This window comes from Diospyros lotus, chromosome 13, assembly GCF_014633365.1.
Source record: "Diospyros lotus cultivar Yz01 chromosome 13, ASM1463336v1, whole genome shotgun sequence".
In the NCBI taxonomy this organism is placed as follows: Eukaryota; Viridiplantae; Streptophyta; class Magnoliopsida; order Ericales; family Ebenaceae; genus Diospyros; species Diospyros lotus.
The window spans coordinates 9,356,266-9,379,386 of NC_068350.1; the positions used below are offsets into that span (position 1 = coordinate 9,356,266).

The window sequence follows — 23,121 nt, forward strand, 5'->3', positions numbered from 1 at the left end:
CTAACAACTCTTTCTGCTGCCTTTTTTGCTTCTTTATAATTTTTAAGATTTTCTTCATTGTTGCACTTATAGGGAAAAGAAAAAAAAAAAAGAAAAGAAAACTAAAACTGTTACTAGTGTCAAATACATTGTTGTTAGGATGCGTATATCTATTGTTATTGCTTGTAGTGCAAGGAGTAAGGCTGGCTCCACTTCTCATCCACCTGTGTGCCAGGGTGCCACATAGGGAAACATGACAGGGCCATGACAAGTGGTATCAGAGTTGTGCCATTGCACATTGCCATAGCCTATCCAATGGCACGCACTAGGTGATCTTGGAGTCAAGCATTAACAAAGAGGTTGGTGTGTATTGCTAGTGAACGCATAGGAGCAGGAGGGATGTGCTGGAAGCATTATGCACCAAGCACTCTACAAAGGTGGAGCAAGTAGGGGTCGCCCAACACAGCCTAGTTGGGGAGCTCCACAGAGGTGAGAGTCGACTGGAATCCACAAGGGCGTTGCGAGTTTCAGTTGGGGAGCAAGTCACGGCCTGACACTCCCCAGTGCAAGAAGCAGTCATGCACTGGGGGTGGTCTCCATATTCCTATTGGGTTACTAGGAATATGCATAGCTGTCAAGATGCTTATATATATTGCTACTGCTTGTCACCCAAGAAGTAAGGTTGGCTCCACCTAGGGGAAGGGGCACTGCAGGGGAACAAGCCAGGTGTAAGGGACACAGCCAGCCTGTAACGCCTCTTTGCTGACCAATGCTCCTCCAGCCTTTCCTTTTTTGAAATCAATCTAATTCAGTCACTTTGCACTATGATACCTACAAATTGTCTTCTTTTACAACCCAATCTCTAAAGCTTTCTTTCCTTATGAATCCAACTGTAGCAAATTCATCACAAGTTTCCTAGAACTGTCCTCATGTCCAAGAATATTATACAAACAAGTATAAATTGTCCTAACCAATAGAAGATACTGACAAAATACCAACAATCAGCAAAACTTAAAAGCAGTCAGGGACTATGATGGATCAACAGCAAAAGTTAAATCCAGTAGAGATTTGGAAATATGCTCTTCCAACAGAAGATAAAATCTAATGAGATTAACTGTAGCAGCTCTATTTTACCTTCTACACCTTTAGTCAACCAGACATAATGGAACACACAGTTCTATTAAAAAATTGCTCAGTCCTTTAAATACAAATTCAAAATGTTTCCACATATAAACCTATGGCTTAAAAACTTTATTATGCATAAAGAATAGTTAAGGTAGATAATCGAGCACAGAAGATATAAAATCAATGCAATACCTGTAATCGCCCATCTTCTCCAGCACAAGATATAAAAATGTTACCCAGACATTCCAACAGCAAAACCAGGAGATTCTTTTCCTTCACCAGACGTGGAGTTAGGGTAGGCACGGTGAAAATTTGAACAGAGAATGTGGATAGCAATGGGTACTTTCTATAAGCATTCTTATTTAACTCTTTTATGGCTTCACTGACAACAGTTGGATAATAATTTATAAAGACCTTTGCAAACTCATATTTGAATAAAGGTTCTCCCAACAATTTCAGAAGTAACTCATGGAGCTTCTTCACAATATCATCACTCAAAAACCTCTCGGCCCTCACCAGAATATCCAGTAAACCAAATGAAGAAAGCATCCTCCCAGAAATAAAACTCAGCAAACTTTCACTATACTTGCAAAACACCAAAAGCATCTCCAAAACAACAGATGTCAGCTCATCTGCAACCTTTCTGAATTCTTCATCATGGCCATCTATTCTAGAACTTTCTTGAGATATAGGTTCTGCAGCCATGAGCTTATTTTTCCAAAAAATGAAAATCAAATCAAGAACAGGCCGAATAGAGTTGGCAAACACCTCTGGAAGGGGCTGTATTTGTTCTGCACCTTTATGCTTTGAACAAAAACCATCACGTTTCCAAGCAGTCACATCTCCGCAGTCACAGCAACCACCACCAGTATAAATGATAGAATAATCATGATCCTTGTGATTCCCATTTTGGAAACAAGGAACACATATAGCACAGGTCGGATCATGCTCACAAGTTCTGCAGCGGTATGCTATATCGTTGTCGCCCCAAACAGCCCCACAGACACCACGATGGCCAACACTCATTTTGGCTAGATTCTTCAAAGCAGCAACTGGTTCACCCTCAAACATCAACCACTGCAACCAAACCATGCTCTCATGGAAGTGATCTGCAAGCCTTGGATCAGCAGCCAACACTACCTCATTGTCATTAGGTAAGATAGCAGAAACTAAATCAGGAATTCGGAACTTGTTATCCTTAAGAAAATCAACTAGACCTGGCTGAAGCTTCTCAAGATTCTCAGCAGGAAGACCTTGTAGAGTAAGTCTCTGCTAAGAATTACGAAACAAAATAAGAATGTCCCTTACTACTTCCTATGCATGCTCCAAATTTTCATGGGACATTTAACACATTCTGATTAAGAGAATTACCAGCAAGATCAAAGGAGAAAACAACTTAACCAAAAAAATATATATATTATATTTATCCCCAAAAAATGGTTCAAAAGGACAATTATGAGTACAATTAATGCAAGAAAATACATAACAAGAAATGCAGAAATAAAAATTAGTAATTACATGCATTACATTTAATAATAGACAGAAATAAAATTACTGAGCACAACATGCCCATTGCTCTTTCAGAGTAGCTAATAGTATGTATTATGCACCTTTTCCATCTCTTTACATATGGGAACAACGTGTGTAGGGTTGTGCCCTGTTAATAAGAAGTTCCATCGTCCTAGACTCCCTTTATTTTTATTTTTAATTTTGGTTCAAAGGGGGCCTTGGGAAACTTCTTTTAGTTTCAATTGATGTAAATCAAAATCAAAGATATTTTTAACTACTTCACTTTATCTATCTACATTAACTCGGAAACTATCCATATCAAAAAGGAAGTGAATGATCAGAAACAATATATCAAAGCTCAATAGACATAAGTAAAAATTCCCAAAAAATGAATTATATTTCTGTAGACAATCAAGACAACAACCAAACACTATGACCAAAAAAAGGAAAGAAAACATTGGCAATTTGGCATCAGGAAGCTTGTCCTTTACAACAAAACTAGGAAAACAATAATGGAGATTTACGTCCAAGCATAAAAGCCTATAGAGAAGGGTACCAGCCACTAAATATGGCAGCTCCTTGCAGGGAAGACACCGCCATAAAACTAAGACTATTACAGTTGTTTGGAAGGGCTCAAAAAGTGGTGAGATTTGTTCCTAAAAGAATAATGCCTTTAATATTGGGGATTGGACTATAGTAAAGTTTTGACTTGTAGCTGGTCCAGCCATAACCGTTACGTAAAGTGTTTAGTTATGCAGTGATAGAAATGCTTCTGTAAAGGATTATCTTTCTTCTGGGCTGGAGAGGCTTGTTTCATCACCTTTCTTTAGCAAAACCTCCAAGATTTAGAACTTGTCTCTACGTCAACTGGTTTACAGATTAATAAACAACCAATCCATCTTTAGGTAGAGGAAAGGATAGCTGGGTATAATTGCCCATCAAAAAGATGCTCTTTCTACTCAGTCCTCCTACGAAGCTCTCAAATCAGGAAGGAAGGGTATCAAGCTTTCCTTGGATATCCATTTGAAAAGTGAAAGTGCCTCTTAAAGTGGCTTACGGTTAGATAGATTCATAAGTTCTATAATCATCAATGGAAATCTGAGGAAGAGAGGAAAATTAATAGCTAATTGGCACTTCTGTACAAAAACGACAAGAAGACACAGGACCATCTGTAATTATATCGACCAGTAGCAAGGCCATTATGGATGATTGTTCTTACTCTTTTTGGCAATTCTTCAGTGATGCCGAAGTCTGTTTTGGAATTATTTTTTTCCTTGGACAACCAGTTGTCTGAAGAGTAGCTTGAAGTTGTGAAACATCACACCTTTTATGAGATATGTTCCATACAAAAAGAAAGGACTAATCGGGCCTTTGAAGGTGTAGAAATCTCTCTACAGTTTTGAAGGGAACACTGTTTCTCCTTTTTGCAGTCCAAAGAGGATCAAAATACAAAGATGGTCAAAAGGTTCAGCCACGTCTAACACTAAAAACCAAAATGAATCTGAAACAACTATTCAAAGGCTGGAAGCATAAACATACACAATCATAAAAACAGTAAATAAAGAACACATTAAGATTTTACTGTGGTTCACCCTCAAAAATAGGGCTACATCCATGTTGAGCTCCGGCGAGAAGAGCTCACTACATTAGTCGGAAAAAATGTTTACACCCCCACAGTACAAACTTTCACCCTCACTATACACTCATTGGTTCTCTAACAAAAATGCCCAAAGATTACATACAAATTGGAAGGCATCCCTATGAACCAGAGGAAATGAAGAACATGTACAGAAAAACAACGAGAAAGAAAACCTTAAAAAACCCGACTGCCTTTTCTTGCTTTTCGTTGCACAAATATCAAGAAATAGAGGGATATAAATAGGTAGAGGATGAAGCAAAGCAATGGTATAGATAGGCACCGGGAATCAAATCAACGGCTTTAATAGCAGCAGGCTAAACGACAAAATGCTACGACATAATCAAACGAGCCATGAAACAACGAGGGAGGTTGCCGTTTTGGGCCATCCAAGCACACGGGCTCCAAAACGACAGCGTTTTGGAGCAGCCAGTGTGTGGTTGCCACTTGGCCTTCCATCCCTTATAAAAATGACAACGTTTAAGGAGTTGATGTTTCACTATACTCAACAATCTCTACCTTGAAGCTTCAACACCTCGAGGTCACACTCTCCCACATTGTGCAACATGCTTCAATCCTCACCATCATCACTCTGGTTGGTCTACCCTTCAACCAACTTCGACATGCAACAAGTCCAAACAATGTCTAAACTTGGCTGTCGTCACTATTTTTGTTCCCATGTTGATTGGATTGTCTTCAGTGGGCACTTTCTAAATCCTCACAGCATCATTAGCCACCTGATCTCTTACAAAATGGTATCTCACATCCACATGCTTGGTTCTTTCATGATACTCTAGGTTTCTGCAAAAATGGATAGCACTTTGGCTATCTGAAAACATCACAAGTTTACTTTGTAGAAGATGGATCTCCTTCAGAAGGCCTTAAAGCCATATAGCCTCTTTGAATGCATCTATCACTGCCACATATTCTGCTTCAGTGGAAAACAGTGCAACCAGAGACTGCAACTGTGATTTCCAACTGATGCAGTTACCCCCTAAAGTGAAGAAGAAAGCAGTGGTAGATTTTCTAAAGTCTCAATCCCCTGCAAAATCAGAGTCTACAAACCCCACGAGATCAAGTGTATCACATCTTTTCTTATAACTCAAACCAACATTTATAGAACCACCAATATCCCTCAACAAATATTTCAAAGCATACCAATGAGGTTTCCCAGGATTAGATATAAATCTATTAAGTAATGAAATTGAATATGCAAGGTCTAGCCTGGTACTAATCATTGAGTACATGACAGTTCCAATCACATTTGCATATGGAATGTTTCCCATCTTAATAAACTCAGAATCAAATGAAGGACACTAAGACTTTGATAAAATAAAATGTTTAGCCAAAGAAAAACTTACAGGCTTACATTCAGACATGCCAAATTTATACACTACTTTCAATAAATAGTCATGCTAATGTATCTTTAAACTAAATCTACTTCTATCTCTCTCAATCACTATTCCCCAAATTTGCTTAGCAGGTCCTAAGTCTTTCATGTCAAAGTTTGTATTTAACAAATATTTCAATTAACAAATTTTAGACTTGGACTTACTAATTAGTAAAATATCATCTACATATAATAGCAAGTAAACAAGAATATCAGAGAGTATGAAGTAAAAGCAATTGTCATATTTACTTCTAACAAAACCAATCCCTATAGCAAAATTATCAAATTTTTTATACCATTGTCTAGGGGATTGTTTTAGTCCATACAAAGATTTTTTAAGCAGGCAAACATGTTCAGAGTGAAGAGAATTAATATACCCAGCAGGTTGCATCATATATATTTGCTCATCAAGGTTGTAATGAAATTCTAGGGCACAAAAGAAATGAGAACACGAGAGAAAGCAAAAAAAGTCTCTTGGTAACTTTACTGATCCAGAGAATCAAAAACATATCAAACAAACAAGAGGTGTGGTTATTTATACATATAACGCAACACTTTTACTAACAATTAGCGCCTAACTATCAATAACAATAAGAGAAACACAATAGAAACAAACTAAGCACAACAAGTATAGCAATATAAAACACTTATAATTCCACAAAGGTCACCAGGTAGAAAAACAGTTTTGACATTGTTGAAATATGGTGAAGCTTCATCTTCCAGAACGATGTCGTTCTGATAAGGGAGGAGGGTCACCTGGCAACCACGTACAAGATGCTCAAAACGATGGTGTTTTGGAGCCCTTGAGTTTGGAGGGCCAAACGACAACCCCCCTCGTCGTTTTACGGCTCAATGATGTCTCCCGTACTACCTTGTCGGTTAGCCTGCTGCTCTTTTAGCCGTCGATCCCATTTCCAAATTAAATCCCCACCACTACTTTTGCCTATTTATTCCCACCGATTCCTCGAGATTTGTGCAAGGAAAGAAAAAGCGAAGCAAGAGGTTCAATTGGGTCATTTTTTATCTTCTAGGGTTTTTCTCTCGTTTGTACATGTTCTTCATTCTTGTTTCTAGTTTCATAGGCTGCCTTCTAATTTGTATGTAATCTTTGGGCAAGTTTTGTTAGGAAGCCAATGAGTGTATAGTGAGGATTATTGTTTGTACAGAGAGGGTGTAATTCCTATTTTCCGACTAGTACAATGAGTTCTTCTCATTGGAGTTTAACGTGGACGTAGCCACCCACGATAAATCTTGATGTGTTTGTTTTCTTTCATTTCTGCTTCTATTTTATGTTTATGTTCATATGCGCTTCCATTCTTTCCAAATAGTCGTTTCAGATTCGATAAGGGTTCTATATGTTAGAGGTGGCCGAGTTTTGTGCTTGACCCAACAGTGGTATTAGAGCCATTTTTCTGGTATTCACGTTTAGGGTTATATATTTAATCGAAGTCTATGTTGTTCAAATCTAAAGGTTTTTGTGTTGCTCGAGTCAATCTGATACTCTAGGGTTTGCTGAGAGTCTTTGTCAGTTGGGTGTTTTACTGTGTGAGTCGCTGTCAATGTTTAGGGTTTTAGGATACTTGCGTGCAAGGCAAAGATGACATCAACCTGATTTGAAATCGAAACATTAAATGATTTTGGAAGTTGATGGGAAAAGCGATTTTGGAAAAGTCTGCTCTCTGTCAACACCCAACTGATTTTGGAAAAGTTGATGGGAAAAGTCTTTGTCAACCTGATGGGAAAAGCAATTTTGGAAGTTGGAAAAAGAAGATGAGAGTTCTACTCTCTCATCACAAAGTGCTTATTGCACTAGAGCCCGATGATAAGAAATAGACAGCAGATCAGTGAGCAAGAACTGATGAGGTAAGAGAAGAAGCCTACAACCTCATATTTCTTCACCTTGGTGACAGTGTCATTCGCAAGGTTGATGGTATGAATACTCCTATTGATCTCTGGAATAAACTTGATTCCTTGTATTCAATTCTGACTACTCCTAATTTGGTTTATCTTAAGGTATGTTATTTAATTTTAAAATGAATGCATCTAAGTCTATGGATGAAAATATTGATGAGTTCACTAGACTTACTTTATTATTAAGAGATACTGACCAAGCTTTAGGTGATACCAGTGAGGCTACGATTTTGTTAAATTCTTTGCCTGTTGATTACAATATTGTTAAGCATGCTTTACAATATACTGGAATCGTGCCTAGTTTAGAGCTTGTTATTTCTGGAATTAAGGCCAGATAGTTGGAATTAAATACCTCTAATAAACCTGGTAACAATCTATTTGTTAAAGAAAAATTTCACAAAAGGAATTATGCTAGTAATGGTGATCAATTTGGGGGTTCTGGATCCAAGGGTAAAAATAAAGAAAAAAAGGGTAAACAAAAGCAAACTAAGTGAAAATGTTATTATTGTGGTAAGGAGGTTCACATAAAGAAATATTGAAATGATTTTATAAAGAAACAGAAACAAGGGGGGAATGTGACTGTAGCTGCCAGTAGTTCTAATACCTTAGCTAAAGTGCTTACTGTTTCTAGCTCCTCGATCACTAATAAATAGATAATGGACTCTGGGTGTTCATTTCACATGTGTCCAAACATTAAATGGTTTCAAAATTTTAGTAATAAGGAAACAAGTACAGTGTACATGGGAAATAACAATTCTTGTAGTGTGCAAGGCATAGGTGACATATCTTTGAAAACGCATGATAATAAAGTTAGAATGCTTACTAATGTAAGATATGTGCCTAGATTAAAAAGAAACTTAATATCTCTTGGTACCATAGATGAATTAGGTTTTTCTTATAAAGCTGAAAACGGTTTTATGCATGTCCTTAAAAATAATGACCTGATTCTTACTGGTAATAAGAAGCATGGTTTATATGTCTTAAATGGTTGTTGTCAATTCTCTGTTAATATTTCTTCTACATGCATGGTTAAATCTGATAAGACAGATCTCTGGCACTTGAGACTTGGTCATATGAGCCAGAAATGACTACAAGAACCAAGGTTACCTTGCTCCAATGTCTGCAGATCCCCTGGACTTCTGTGAACCTTGTACTCTAGGCAAGTAACACAAGTTGAGCTTCCACAAAGAAACTCACCTGGCGAAGGCATGCCTGGAATACTTATATGAAGATTTGTGGGGTCCCTCACAAATGCCCACTCTTGATGGTAGCATGTATTTCTTATCCATTGTTGATGATTTTACAAGAAAAGTTAGGGTGTTTCTACTTAAGACTAAGGATTAGACTTTAGAGAAATTTAAAACATAGAAAGCCTTAGTAGAAAACCAAACTAACAAGAAGATTAAAATCTTAAGAACTGACAATGGGTTAGAGTTTTGCAGTAGGGAGTTTGATGAATTTTGTAACTGACATGGTATACTTAAGCATAAAACAATAAGGAACACACCCCAACAAAATAGGGTGGCTGAAATAATGAACAAAATATTATTAGAGAAGGTCAGGTGCCTTCTGTTCACAGTTGGTATGCCTAAATCTTTTTGGGGGGAAGCCCTCTCTACTGTTGCTCACCTAGTTAACCGGAGCCGCCCTTCTACTGTTTTAAACCTTAGGTGTCCTGAAGAGAAGTGGAGAGGTAGGAAAATGAACCTAAATTATCTCAAAGAATTTGGGTGTGAAGCCTATGCTCATCAATCTGTTGGAAAATTAGACCCAAGGTCCATAAAATGTGTGTTTGTGAGTTATCAAGATGGGACTAAAGGCTATAGGTTGTGGGATAGAAATTCAGGTGGAGTGAAAATAATTATAAGCAGGGATGTCATATTCAATGAAACTATTTTCCCATGCAAACTTGCAAACATGAAAGTAGACCTCAAACCTAGTACCCCAGATGACTTTGTTATAACAGATGGTAGGCAAATTAAGGTGGAGCAACTCGTAAGAGTTGATGACCTGTCAGTTGTTCCTGACTCTCAAGTTCTTAACCTAGAAGTTGATCCAACCTCTGACCACAAAAGCGATCATGAGAAGTAAACTGATGTCCCTGAGGTTGAGGTAGAGCATCATGACTCTCCTCGGCAAGACTTAAGGGACTATCAGTTGGCTCAGGACAGAAGCAGGAGGACTATAAGACCTCCTGCTAGATATGTTTATTCAAACTTAGTTTATTGTGCCTTAGTTGTAGGTATGGAGATGAGGAACAGTAAGTCATCCTGCTATGAGAAGGTTGTTAGCTCTCATGACTGCACTAAATGGAACCAAGCAATGGATGAAGAGATGGCTTCTTTGATGGCCAATAATACATGAAAATTGGTCCCAAGGCTTGAAAAATAGAAGCTGGTAAGATGTAAGTGGTTGTACAAGCTCAAAGAAGGTATGTCTCTCTCTAACCCTATAAGATACAAACCTAGATTACTGGTTAAGGGTTTTACTCAAAAGAAAGGTATAGATTATACTAAAAAAATTTCACCTGTTGTCAAGTTTAAAACAATTTGTACGATACTTGCTATAGTTGTGCATTTTGACTTAGAATTAGAACAGTTAAATGTCAAAACTGCTTTCTTACATGGTGATCTATATGAGCTTATATATATGGACCAACCAGCTGTTAATATTGATAATCTTCATCCTAAATATGTATATTTACTTATAAAATCTTTGTATGGATTAAAATAATCCACAAGGCAATGGTATAAAAAATTTGATAATTTTGCAACTGGGATTGGTTTTGTTAGAAGTAAATATGATAACTATTTTTACTTCATACTCTCTGATATTCCTGTTTATTTGCTTTTGTATGTAAATGACATTTTATTGATTAGTAAGTCTTGAGTCTAAAATATGTGAATTAAAATTATTGTTAAATACCAATTTTGACATAAAAGACTTAGGACTTGCTAGAAAAGTTTTGGGAATGGTCATTGAGAGAGATAGGAGTAAGTCTTGTCTAAAGATACATCAGCACTATTATTTGTTGAAAACGGTACAAAAATTCGGCATGTCAGATTGTAAATCTGTGAATGTTCCCTTAGCTAATCATTTTATCATGTCTAAGTTACAGTATCCTACATCTGATTCAGAAATGCTTAAGATGGAAAACATCCCTTATGCTAATGTAATTGGGACTATCATGTACTCAATGATTAGTACTAAGCCTGATCTTGCATTTTCAATTTCTTTACTTAGTATATTTATGTCTAATCTTGGGAAAACTCATTGAGATGCTTTAAAATATTTGTTAAGATATATTAATAGTTCCATTAATGTTGATTTGAATTATAAGAAAAGATGTGATGCACTTGATCTTGTGGGTTTTGTAGACTCTGATTTTGCGTGGATAGAGATTCAAGAACATCCACTACTGCCTTCTTTTTTACCTTAGGAAGTAATTGCATTAGTTAGAAATCATAGTTGCAGCCTCTGGTTGCATTGTCTTCCACTAAGGCAGAACATGTGACAGTAACAGATGCTTTTAAAGAAGCCATTTGGCTTCAAGGTCTCTTAAAGGAAATTCATCTATTACAAGGTAGAGTTATGGTGTTTTCAGATAGCCAAAGTGCTATCCACCTGTGCAAGAATCCAATGTATCATGAAAGAACCAAGCATGTGGATGTTAGATACCACCATGTGAGAGATCAAGTGGCAAATGGTATTGTGAAGATTCAGAAAGTGCCTATCGAAGACAATCCAGTTGATATGGGAACAAAGGTAGTGACTGCAGCTAAGTTCAAACATTGTTTGGACTTGCTGCATGTCGAAGTTGGTTGAAGGAACAACCAACAAGAGTGATGATGGCAAGAATTGAAGCATGTTGCTATTGTGAAGATTCAGAAAGTGCCTATTGAAGACAATCCAGTTGATATGGGAACAAAGGTAGTGACTGCAGCTAAGTTCAAACATTGTTTGGACTTGCTGCATGTCGAAGTTGGTTGAAGGAACAACCAACAAGAGTGATGATGGCAAGAATTGAAGCATGTTGCACAATGTTGGAAGAGTGACCTTGAGGTGCTGAAGCTTCAAGGTGGAGATTGTTGAGATACGATGAAGCTTCATCTTCCAAAACGATGTTGTTCTGATAAGGGGAGGAGGGCCACCTGGCAACCACTTACAGGATACTCCAAAACGATGGCGTTTTGGAGCCCTTGATTTTAGAGGGCCAAATGGCAACCCCCCTCGTCATTTTATGGCTCGGTGATGTCTCCCGTACTACCTTGTCACTTAGCCTACTACTCTTTTGGCCATCGATCCCATTTCCAGATCAAATCCCCCACCATTGCTTTTGCCTATTTATTTCCACTGATTCCTTGAGATTTGTGCAAGGAAAGAAAAGTGAAGCAAGAGGTTCAGTCGAGTCATTTTTTGTCTTCTAGGGTTTTTCTCTCGTTTGTACATGTTCTTCATTCTTGTTTCTGGTTTCATAGGTTGCCTTCTAATTTGTATGTAATCTTTGGGCAAGTTTTGTTAGGAAACCAGTGAATGTATAGTGAGAATTATTGTTTGTACAGGGAGGGAGTAATTCTTATTTTCCGATTAGTGCAGTAAGCTCTTCTCGCCGGAGCTCAATGTGGACGTAGCCCTAATTTAGAGGGTGGTAAATCTTGCTATGTTTGTTTTCTTTCATTTCTACTTCTATTTTATGTTTATGTTCATATGCGCTTCCATTCTTTCCGAACAGTCGTTTCAAATCCGATAAGGGTTCTAAGTGTTAGAGGTGACCGAGTCTTGTGCTCGACCCAACAAACATCTAATTATTCCAGTTCTAAGTCAAAATGCACAACTATAGCAAGCATTATGCAAATAGTTTTAAACTTAACTACAGGTGAGAAAATTTCATTATAATCTATGCCTTCCCTTTGAGTAAAACCCTTTGCTACTAATCTAGCTTTATATCTAATGGGGTCAGAGGAAGTCATACCTTCTTTGAGCTTGAACAACCACTTACACTAAACCAACTTCTGCTTCTCTGGTTTTGGAACCAATTTCCAAGTTCCATTGGCCATTAGATAAGCCATCTCCTCATCCATAGCTTCCTGCCACTTGGTGCAATCTTGGGAGCTGACAGCTCCTCATAACTGAACGGCTCACTTCTCCTTATTTCCATTCCTGCAACCAAGGCACATAAAACTAAATTTGCATAAGCATATCTTGAAGGAGATCTTACAGCCCTCTTACTTCTGTCTCAGGTTAGTTGGTAGTTCCTGAGATCTTGCTAAGAGGAGTCATGCTACTCCACCTCAATCTCAGGATCATCATTCTCCTCCTGATCAATTTCAAGATCAAAGATTTGATCCAGGTTGGATGTTGCCGGTAAGGGATCATCTCCTATGTCAGGCTCTTGAGAGGTGGGAGCAACTAGCAAGTTATCAACTCCTGCCAGCTGCTCCACCTCAAGTTGAGTATGTCCTGTTATAACATAATCATCTGGGGTTCTAGGTTAAGTGCCTACCTTCATGTTAGTTAATTTGCAAGGAAAGACAACCTCATTAAATAAGACATCCCTGCTTATAATTATCTTGACTCCACCTGAATGTCTATCCCATAACCTATAGCCTTTAGTCCCTTCTTGATAGCCAACAAATACACACTTCATGGACCTAAGCTCTAGCTTTCCTTTAGATTGGTGTGGATAGGCTTCACATCCAAACACTCTAAGGTAGGTTAGGTTTAGCTTCCTACCTGTCCATTTTTCCTCTGGGCATCTAAGGTTTAAAACTGTTGAGAGGCTTCTATTTACTAAGTGTGCAACAGTTGAGATAGCCTCTCCCCAAAAGGATTTTGGCATACTAGAGATAAACAATAAGCACCTTACCTTTTCTAGCGGTGTTCTATTCATTCTCTCAACCACCCCATTTTGCTAGGGTGTGTTCTTTACTGTTTTATGCCCAAGTATACCATGTGAGTTACAAAACTCATCAAACTCCCTACTGCAAAATTCTAACCCATTGTCGGTTCTTAAACTTTTAATTTTCTTATTAATTTGGTTTTCTACTAAAGTTTTCTAATTTGGTTTTCTACTAAAGTTTTCCAAGTTTTAAATCTTTCTAAGGTCTGATTCTTAGTTTTAAGCAGAAACATCCAAAGTTTCCTTGTAAAATGTTAAAATTGGGAGCACTGGCAGTCCAAGAAATCACCCCATGGACCAACAAATATGTTCACTCTTGGACATTCTCACAATCCTCTCGATTTGAACACAAACATCACAACAGAAAATAAATGTAATCAAAACATAACAGAGATAAGAACAAGAAACAGAAACACAAACCACAATGACACCAGATTTTATCCTAGTTCGGATTGCCTTTTTAGGACAACCCTACATCCAGTCTTGAACCTCCTCGAGTAGCCTTCTTTTATTCAAAGAATTATCAGTACACAGTTGGTTCTCTTCTTTCTATTTCCCGAGTATATCAAGCCTTCGCCCCCAAGATTAGAAAGCTATCTCTTCAAACTCTAGCCTTTCTCTCAAAAGAATCAGTACTCGTTACAAACAGAAATGAGAACTCTACCTTATGTCAGCTATCCCTTGCTCTCTATTTATAATAGTGGGCAAATATCCCAATGAAGACTATTAGATATTTACAATTTAACCCCCTCAACTATCACTAATTACAGATTGGGATATAAACTTCTATTTAATGTTTTATTGGCCCTCAAATACACTGCTTTCACTAATCTTTTTATCATATAATCAAGACAACTTTTAACATAAAATCATCAACAATTGATAGAAAATACCCATTACCACCATGAGTAAGCATTTGCGAAGGACCCCACAGATCTGCATGCAAGTATTCCAAGCATGCCTTCGCCAGGTAAGTTCCTTTATGGAAGTTTAACCTGTGTTGCTTGCCCAGAACACAAGGCTCACAGAAATCCAAGGGTTCTACAGGCACTGACAAAGCCTGTAAACCTTTCTGGCTCATGTGACCAAACCTCAAGTGCCATAACTTTGTCTTATCAGATTTAACCACACAAGCAGAAAATGTATTAATAGAGATTTGACAACAACCATTCAAGACATGCTTCTCAGTACTAATAGTGTTCTAAAATGCGCTAAGCACTAGTCGGGCGCTAGACTGGGGCCTAGCACCTAGGATGCCTAGGCAGGGCCTAGGCAGACTACTATTTTTTTTTTTTTTAAGTTTTTAATGTAATTTCATGTTATTTTCAAATAAATCAAAGTTAAAAAACAAATGAAAGTTATATATATGTATAAATCAAAAACTTATATATATTTATATATATATATATAAACAGAAACTTATATACATATGTATAAACTAGGGTGATGGTTAGGGCGGAGGAAGAACAACAGAGACAATTGGCGGCTACATCCAAAGGAAATCGGGGCCAAAAGAGACAACTAGAGCAACGACCAAGGGAAATCAAGAAATCACGGGTTAAGAGAGACGACTGGCAACGGTGGCGACAAGGAAGAGCTTTCAAAGAGGCAATTGGTGGTCCAACACCCGGTTAATCGGATCAGTGCCTAGGGAAGCCGATTAGCCTATATTTGCGGCGGCCAGGGGCTGCCTAGGCCAATTTTTAGAACACTGAGTACTAGTAAGAATCACATCATCATTTTTAAATACATACATAAGGCCATTTTCAGCTTTATAAGAGAAGCTTAATTCATCCAAGGTACCAAGAGAAATCAAATTTCTTTTTAAACCAGACACATATCTCACACCAGTAAGCATTCTAATTTTATTATCATGCAATATCTCTCTTATCATGCAATTTAAGAGAGATATCACCCATGCCTTGAACACTACAAGAATAATTGTTTCCCATGTACACAGTACCAGTTTCTCTATCATTAAAATTTTGAAACCATTCAATATTTGGACTCATATGAAAAGAACATCTAGAATCCATTATCGATTCATTAGTGATAGAGGAATTAGAACAGTAAGAACTCTAGCCAAACTGTTAGAACTACCAACAACTATAATCACATTTCTCCCTCGTTTCTGTTTTCTAATGAAATCATAGCAATATTTCTTTATATGTCATTCCCTTTCACAGTGATAACATTTCCACTTAGTTTGTTTCTATTTTCCCTTCTTATCTTTCTTTTTACCCTTAGACCCTGACCCATCAGATTGATCAATGTTTCCAACATTACTCTTTTTATCACTTTTTCCTTTTACAAACAAATTACTGTCAGCTTTCTTAGAAGTATTTAGTTCTAATTCCCTAGCCTTAATCCCGAAAATAACAAGCTCTAACCTAGGGACAATACCAATATACTGTAAAGCATGTTTAACAATATTATAATCTTCAGGCAGAAAATTCAATAATATCATAGCTTCACTAATATCACTTAGAGCTTGATCAGTACCTCTTAACAGTAAAGTAAGTTTAGTAAATTCATCAATATTCTCATCCATAGACTTAGAAGCATCCATTTTAAAATTAAACAGCATTCCTTTAAGATAAACCAGATTAAGAGCAGTCATAACAGCATATAAGGATTCAACTTTATTCCAGAGATCAATAGGGTTATCCATACCATCAACCTTACGTATTACACTGTCTAGCAAATGGAGGAATATGAGGTTGAAGGCCTCTTCTCTGATCTCAGCAGTCCTTCCAATCTGCTCCACATTCCATTTCTTGTCATCAGGTTCTATTGCTATAAGCACCTTGTGATGAGAAAGCAAGAGTCTCATCTTTTTCTTCCAGCTTCCAAAATCACCTTTACCATCGAATATTTCGATTTCAAATCGGGTAGACCCCATCTTCACCTTGCACGAAGGTAACCTAACTCTCTAGACACTGATCGAGACTCACACAGTAAATTACCCAACTGACTGAGGTTCACAGTAAACCCTAGAGAATCAAATCGATACGAACAACACAAGGTAACCCAAGATTTGAACAACCCAGATTCTGATTGGACCTAACCCTAAAACATGAACACCAAAACCATACTCTGATACCACTATTGGGATGAGCAAAGGCTCGGCCACCTCTAACACTTAGAACCAAAATGAATCTGAAACAACTATTCAAAGGCTGGAAGCATAAACATACACAATCATAAAACAGTAAATAAAATAAAAAGAACATAACAAGATTTTACTGTGGTTCACCCTCAAAAATAGGACTACATCCACGTTGAGCTCCGACGAGAAGACCTCACTGCACTAGTCAGAAAAAATGTTTACACCCTCACTATACACTCACTAGTTCTCTAACAAAAATGAAGAACATGTACAGAAAAACAACGAGAGAGAAAACCTTAAAGAACCAGACTGCCTTTTCTTGCTTTTTGTTGTACAAATCTCGAGAAATAGAGGAATATAAATAGGCAGAGGATGAAGCAAAGCAACACTATAGATAGGCACTTGGAATCAGATCAATGGCTTCAATAGCAGCAGGCTAAACGACAAAATGCTACAGGAGAATCAAACGAGCCATGAAACGACGAGGGAAGTTGCCATTTTGGGCCATCCAAGCACACGGGCTCCCAAACGACAGCGTTTTGGAGCAGCCAGTGTGTGGTTGCCACTTGGCCTTCCATCCCTTATCAAAATGGCAGCGTTTAAGGAGTTGATGCTTCACTATACTCAACACTCCTCATAAATTTTGTAATGCAGCTAATGCCAACCAGGAAATTGTTTTTACAGAACATGTGAAAGAAGATTATCAACATAATTAGACCACCAAATGCCAGTAAAAGCAATCTAAAATCAACAATATTAAATTAGGTTGCTTCATCTACATTAACTCAGGAAATACCCAAAGGTAGGTTGGAGTAAAATATGTTATGCTACAAAAAGTAAGCCGACTAAAATTCCCACTAAGTGGTTGAAACTGTTTCTGCAGAATCGCAAAACAGTGCCCCAAAACCCCCATATCACAAACACATACAGTCTTCTCATAGAAATTTCCTATGAATTAACATCATTTCCCACTTTTACCACAATGAAACCACAACCTACACAATGAAACCACCAAATACCATAAAAAAGGGTTAGCGAGAACAAGTATCGACAAATAATGAACCAAAAACAACAAAATTTTTCAATCGCATAACACGGGCCAGCACATAAGCCGCAATCGAAGTCTAATTCTAGTGTTCAAACAGGAATGACTCTTAAACGATCAGAAACTCGAGTACTTACCTGTATTATACGATCTCGAGGAGAAGTGGTAACATCCGGAGGGGAATCAATCGCCATTTTGAACATGAGCCGAAGCCAATCGACGCAACGACAACAAACCCTGGAATGATTGCTCTCACTCCCCAGGGCTGAAGCAGAACGGTAACTTCAATTTCCAAATTTACATATATCTATACATGTATGTATTAGAAACCCTAGTCAATTTTAGGCTCTGATCATCGAATTGGAAAATGATTCAAGCGCTGAGCTTTTTCTCTCACTAGATTCGCTCTTCTTCCTCTCAACACCGAGGCGGTTCACCTATCTGGAATCATCTTTTGTATTTGCAATTGCGTGCTTGCCCGAGCCTGTCGGCCTTCGCTTCACTTGAACATTTACAACTTTCACTAAACACCCTTTGCCTGGAAAATATTACAAATTAGCCCCTCACATTTGAGTTAATTCATAAAGCGAGACAGCGGGGGTAAAGCGGACCGACTCTCGTGGCTATTTATAAAGAGATTTGTTATAATTTAAAAATAAAAAATAAAAAATAATAATGAATCATTTATTTATTTATTTATTTTAAGAAAATTTTAAATAAATCTTTCTTATATTTTTATTTGTATCCTTAATTTAATTTTAAAAAAATAATTAAGACCCATTGTCGTTTCTATTTAAAAATCTAGTTAAAAAATCATATTTTTATTTTTCATAAACAGTTGGTTGTCAGTTTATTCTAAGTTTTATCTAAATCTTTTATCATTTTGACTATTTTCAATTTTTCACACAAATCACTTACAAGTTACTTTAATTGTTTATAATTCAAATCAAATATTTGTTTGGCAAAGGCGTATTGGCTTATTAATGAACAAGGGTTTGTGCCAAAAATTAAAATAAAAATTTCATGAACATTAAAAAATATTTTTAAATTACAAGAGCTTTCTTTATAAATAACATAAATAGTAAGAATTTGAATATAATTTACCTTTCCTTTTATTATTGTGGAGATTTTCAATTAACGTAAGTGCCATTTAGTTAAAAATGTTTATTTTAATAATAAAATTATATTCTAAAAATTATGGCATATTATAGAAAAGATTATTTACGTTGGTTAAAATTTAAAATGTCATTTTAATTTTTTTAATTATAAATTAGGTAAAATACATTTAGAGTTCTCCAAACTATTATAAAATATAGTGTTTCATCCTTCATTTAATTCGTGTCTAGTGTTCATCCCTTAATTAATATTTTAAGTTTTTTTTATTGATAAATGAGTAAATATATTGATAAAAAAAAACTACACAATATACATTGGGTATATCCAAATAAGACAAAAAAGGCCCCGTAGCACACAAGTCAAGATGGATTAAAATATGAGAATACAAAGTAAATAAGACCTTGTATACATGTGTTTTAATCATATTGATAACATTACAAACTAATGGCTTACAATATTTAAAAATCCCACGATTTCTCGTTGCCCATAAGTAATAAATGGTGCTGGCAAATACTATCTGCTTAATCTTGTTACGCCAAAATGTGCCCCTCGCTTCCTTTTTTATCCATTTCAGGCCACTCAAAATAGTTGACATGGCACGAGAAATACCAAACCAATATCTAATATGTTTCCAAATTGTTGCACTAAAAGCACACTGAAAAAATAGGTGGTTAATTGAGAGTAAATGAAAAATTTAATGGTGACGTCTTAGTAGCTTTATATGATATTTCGTCCATCATCTAATTCATGTTTACTATTTATTTTTAAACTAATATTTTAAGTTATTTTTTGTTCAAAAGTTAACTCAGAGTAAACAAAAAATTTAACGATGACAACTAATAAGGTAAATAAGAAAGATATGAGATACAAGTCAAAAAAGTTTGTACACGTTATAAAAATATTTACATGTCAACATTTAAATAACATTTACATCATCAATAATTAAAATTTTTACTATCATTGCACAAACAAAGATAAGATTTAAATGGTATAGTAATTTAAAAAACATGTTATCAACATTTAAATAACATGTCATAATTAATTTAAATGACATGTCAACATTTGAATGACACGTCAAAAAATGTAACTGTGAAATCAAGGTTGTCCAAGTCCCTATAACTATAAATTTATAATATAAGTTAGATATTTTTTGAAAGATAAAACTTGTTCAACTCTTCAAAGTATATTGACAATACTATTTATATTGAAACAATTGGAATACATGAAATTTTGAGGAGCCAAATTGAGTTCATTCCACAATTATTGTGAACGAGCCTAGCCAAATTATTTTGAATATATCTAGTTGACTTAATCTTAACAAAATATAAATAATGATAAATATTGTTTTAAATCTACAAACAAAATTCATTTAGGCACAACATATGCCTAATAGAACAACAAAATCAACACTCAATATTCTAAATCATTTCTAAAAAAATTGCAGACTATTGAGTCTTCATGTTTGTTGCTTTCCTTTGCTATGCAACTCTTTTTTTATGGTGCCTTTGTAGCTCAGCCCTTGTTAGAATTGATTTTTTACGTGTATCTGGCATCTTTTTTATTCAATTTGTTAGATGTAACTATTAATTTTTTCATTACTCTTATTTAATTTTTTATTTAAAAATAATTTAAAATATTAGTTTAAAGATGAACAATAAGCATAAATTAGATGAGGGATGAAACATCAAATTTTTTAATAGGTCAAGGAGTCCTAGATATATAAAGTCACTAATGTGTCACTATTAAGTTTCCATATACTCTCGGTTACTTTTGGTCTAAAAATGATTTAAAATACTAGTTGAACGATGAACAATAGACATGCATTAGATAAGGCACGAAATATTATATTTTGTAATAGTTCAAGGAGCCCCAAATGTAAAAGGCCTATAAATTATTGTCACCTTCAATCCATGTCCATTTTATAAGTAGAAATACTATCTATGCACCAACGTTGTACACTTCATTACATAAGAAACTATAAAATATTTTTTCATAAAATTATTTCTAAATTTAAAAAATGAGAAACATTGAGCAGGTGTCTCCACATCCTTATAAGGCTATTGATAAAACAGTTGTAGTTACAGGCACATTATTATCTAAATGCTTTATATTTCTAGTCCAAATCTTTGAAAAATGTGATAATTGTGATCCAAATTTTAAATTTGTCTATGATTAGGGCCTTTAATTTAACCATGATTAAGATTTCAAAATTAACTATAATTGGGACGTCAAATTTGACTCTGATTGGGATACATCTCAAATTAAAGACTTATTTTTATGGTTCTTTTTTTAATTAGAATATGATTTTTTATTTTTTTTGTAGATCTATAAATGAGTGGTAGATTTATAAATAGGCTCTCAATACCTTGGAATTAATAGCAACTATATCACTATTGTAATAACAATATTATCATAATGAGAATTTTTTTTTCAAGATTTTTTTCAATTTGGGTTTTTCACGTTAAAATTCTATGTTCGTTTTTGTGTTTGATGGTTTGATCATAGTTTATTTTTTTATTCTAAATCCCTACAAACTAGTATCAAAGCTATTGGATTAAACCATCAACTTTTAGCAATTCTAAGCTGTTGGATTTGCAGTTTTTTATCATCTTCCATAGCTAGGATTTTTAGTTGCCATAGTTGCAACCGTCGTTAACCACCATGCTTCTATCGTCAACCAGCATTAGTCCTATTGCCATCGTTGACCGTCGTAAGCTCTTTCCAATTGTCGTTGGTCATCGCGACCACTTTTTTAAGTGTCTTTTCAGGCCATCTCCTTCGCGATCAACCATTGAACACCTTTTTTCGCCCATTTTCACCAATGACTTACAATCATCCACTTCGTCTCATCTAGCCTCTTACCATCCACCTACCTTCGTTTTCTTCTGTCATCTATTTCCCCTCGCCTTGTCGTCAATCGTTCTTGTTAGGTCTACAACCTCATCGTCAATCCTCACCTTGCCATTACACTACAAAAAAAATTAGCTTTTAGCGACGGAACAATCCGTCGCTAAAATTAAAAATTTCGTCGCTAAATTATTTAACAACGGTTTTAGTGACGGACTAATTTGTCACTAAATTATAGCGACAGATACATTTAGCGACTGAATCAACGACGGGATTTTCCTGTTGTTGATTAGCGACGGGATTTTCCCATCGCTAATTCAAAAAAAAAAATTAACATAAATAAAATATATATATATATAAAATATAAATACTAAATTATTATATTTATTTAACAATTTTTAACGTAAATTTTTATATTTATTTAATATAAATATATAAAAATAAATTTCTAATAATTATTTATTTTTGATATATAATTTTTTGTTATTTATTTTAATTAGTTGAATATAAATTAAAATTTTATTTATATAATAATTAATTTAGAGACAAAAAATAAATATTAAAATATTTTAAATTTAAATTCATATAAATATGAAAGATAACAAAAATAAATATAAAATTGAACTCGATTAATTCAATTAATGAATCATAAATATTAAATTACAATTACTAATCATCATTTTGTTCCTCTTCATCACCATCATTACCCTTGTTATCATAAAACGGGCCTTCACCCAAGTCTGTCGACGGTCCAGCAGTAGTGACAGATTGCTTTAATGTAACGGCCCGCCTTCCGGAACTTCCGCTCACATAGAAAATCCATGAGATGGTCATTATTTGAATGATATCGAACAATAACACAAACTAAAACTCACACCCAACCATTTTAGAAACCATAACTCTTTATCACAAAATATTTAATAATCATCCTTACATAATCATTTACAACCTGAGCCCACCTAGCTTTCATAGAATACACCTATCTCAACATATAAAACATTACTTTAACATAAGCACAATGACACCAGGACCTAGTCTCAAGAGGACTTTGCACTTGCTATCCTGACTCGACGATCTGGACCCGACTCTATCGTACGCACCTGCGATCTCAGGATTCTCTTACCTAGAATGATGGAAAGCAAATGCGAGCCACAAGACTCAGCAAGCTCTAGAAAGAAAGGCTGTAGGTTACAGACATAATTCTTCTCATAACATCCCATGCAATTCATGTCAATACAACGTCATACAATGCCATGTCCAATACCTGCCTTATCCCTAGATGCATAAACATAGGGTAAACTCCACATAAACGGTCCTTAGGGCCCACATCAGACACATATTGGTGCCCAAATCCAACATGCAATCCTGTTAGCAGCCTATCATAGGCTATTATACCATTTTCCTTACACGTCCCTTTCTGTCACGTTCAACATAATCAATTGTAGTGGGTCTCACCCCAAGGTCTTACTGTTGCCGTGGGTCTCACCCCAAGGTCTTTCTGCTGCCGTGGGTCTCACCTCCAAAGTCTTTCTGCTATCGTGGGTCTCACCCCCAA

The 23,121-nt window shown here is 35.8% G+C and overlaps 1 protein-coding gene across 3 annotated transcripts in view; it reads right to left on the reverse strand.

Moving 5' to 3' along the window:
* Positions 1-18,085, reverse strand: part of LOC127788913 (E3 ubiquitin-protein ligase PRT6) — an 80,599-nt gene extending 62,514 nt beyond the window's left edge. For all 3 annotated transcript variants that reach the window (XR_008020463.1, XR_008020462.1, XM_052317594.1), the window contains exons 1-2: positions 17,741-18,085; positions 1,297-2,373 (exon numbers count right to left, since the gene is read on the reverse strand). Coding sequence is in view for 1 of the 3 variants with exons in the window: in XM_052317594.1 (XP_052173554.1) it covers positions 1,297-2,373; positions 17,741-17,806 (1,143 nt within the window). In the remaining 2 variants the exon portion in view is untranslated. The remainder of the gene's footprint in view (positions 1-1,296; positions 2,374-17,740) is intronic.
* Positions 18,086-23,121: the final 5,036 nt, after the last annotated feature.